This window comes from Cyprinodon variegatus, unplaced genomic scaffold (assembly GCF_000732505.1).
Source record: "Cyprinodon variegatus isolate N-32 unplaced genomic scaffold, C_variegatus-1.0 Scaffold138, whole genome shotgun sequence".
NCBI classification, from domain to species: domain Eukaryota; kingdom Metazoa; phylum Chordata; class Actinopteri; order Cyprinodontiformes; family Cyprinodontidae; genus Cyprinodon; species Cyprinodon variegatus.
In genome coordinates, this window is record NW_015150591.1 from 1,241,647 (window position 1) to 1,243,583 (window position 1,937).

General features: G+C 36.0%; 1 protein-coding gene across 1 annotated transcript in view; it reads right to left on the reverse strand.

Moving 5' to 3' along the window:
- Window positions 1-575: 575 nt before the first annotated feature.
- Window positions 576-1,937, reverse strand: part of arpc5 (actin related protein 2/3 complex subunit 5) — a 10,815-nt gene continuing 9,453 nt past the window's right edge. Inside the window, exon 2 of the mRNA XM_015376645.1 lies at window positions 576-1,017. Coding sequence (XP_015232131.1) covers window positions 955-1,017 — 63 coding nt within the window. The 3' untranslated portion in view covers window positions 576-954. The remainder of the gene's footprint in view (window positions 1,018-1,937) is intronic.

The window sequence follows — 1,937 nt, forward strand, 5'->3', positions numbered from 1 at the left end:
CTTATAAGGCAGAAAAAACATGATCTTATAAAATGCAGGTAAATTAGTCTTGCTGTTGGATGATGATTTGTTTTTAGCAACTAATCAGTGAGGATGTTTTAAAAAATCTGCACGAACTTAACTTTATACTTGATACAAAAAATACTGATGTTTGATTAACAGAGAAAAAAAAAAGTAGAAAATACAGGTTTCACAATAAAAAAAAATGAGATCATGCAAACGATTTCATTCAATTAAATCCCCTCCAAGTATAAAGCAAAACTAACGTCTGTAATTTTACACAAAAGCTTTAATATCGATTTAGTAAGGATTAAACTCTTGGGAAAAGTACATTGAAAATGAAGATGAATGCTGATTATTTAATTTCCAAATATGATCATATATTCTTATAGCGAACACGAACATTTAGCCACATGATGCCCTGTTTAGTAGCAGAGGGGAGCATATGGATGTGAGAAACCCACAAAGTAGGATTACTATGAGATGCATCATGGGTAATAATCCTCCCCCGAGGTAAACGCTGACCCCCATTACTGAAATTATCACCGCCATCTGAGGATTTCCTGCCTTTTTTCCCCCACTTAGGGGTCTCTGATGCTAAAGTAACATAATGGGAACCAAAAACTGAGATTACTGATTACTGGTTGGTGCAGAATTCCCACCAGTGTTTCTTCTCTAAAGTAGAGCGTAAACATTAGAGGGACCGCTGATCTCAGAGGGATCAGCTAATGGATGTAGTAGGAAGGTATTTTAGCACCCTGTGAGGACTGTGGTTTGGGCTGTGAAAACTGAAATGGAAGAAATAAAGAAAAACTGTTTTTAACCCACTTTTCAAGTCCCATGTTTACGTCTCACGAAAATCAGCACCTGAGTGAGTAAAACTAAAATCTGGTGTTCTGTTGAGCTGCGATGCCCTCTGGGACGTGAACAGTGCGGCGTGTTTGATCTCTGCTTTTACACCGTTTTCCTCGCCGTTAGTACCCTGACAATGCTGCCCACTCCTCCGGCGGCCAGAGCCTGCAAACACAGCCAGAATAAACACAAAATGAACAAACACTGAAGATATTTTATTTCAGTTGAACATAAGAAGCCAAACAAACTTAATACCTTCACTGCAAAGAGTTATAATCATCAGTTTTTCTATGGTTATTTATGATCATGACTTTTGATCAAGATCAAGACCACATAAAGCCAATAAAAAAAATAATACTCAACAATGGATTACTTTTGCTGTAGCACACAATGAATGGGGAAGAATTGTGACTTCTAAACATAGAAGGTAAGTTGGCTTTTTAAGAGTAAAGCAGCAAACATATTATTGGAAAAATTGAGTGAAAGGAAAAAACTTTAGATTAATGTTTAAAAGGAACAGGAAGGATCTTAGTCTCCAGAATTATTAAGTTTGGGAGAAATAAGGTTTGGATTCATGCTGGATTCAGTGTTTCAAAGGAAATCACACAGAAATGCATTGAAAGCAGTTGTAACAGCTGTCTGCATGTGGTTGGAAAATTTAGATTCTCTTATTTCTTTTTTTTTAATATACTTTATGTTTATTGAATGCGTTTCATTTAACAATCACATACAGAACGAAAACCACTGTCGACAAGAAGGGTTACTTACATCCTGATAAATATGAAAAGATACAGGATGAAAACAGATAACAAATTTACATTTCAATCTTTGGATTTTTGAGCAGCTTTTGAAGTGACAGTACAAGTGACCTGAGTTATCAGTTATTGTTTTCTAGAAATCTAGTCCATTTGTTCCATCTCTTTTTATAAAGATCCGACTGCAGTCTCAGCATAAATGTTAACTTTTCCATTTTGTGGGTTTCCTCCACCAGTTCCAGCCAGTTCTTTATTGTTGGTGGGTCAGGTTGTAGCCATTTTCGAGTGATCAGTTTCTTGGCTGTAGCACTGAAGATTTTTAGTAAATAT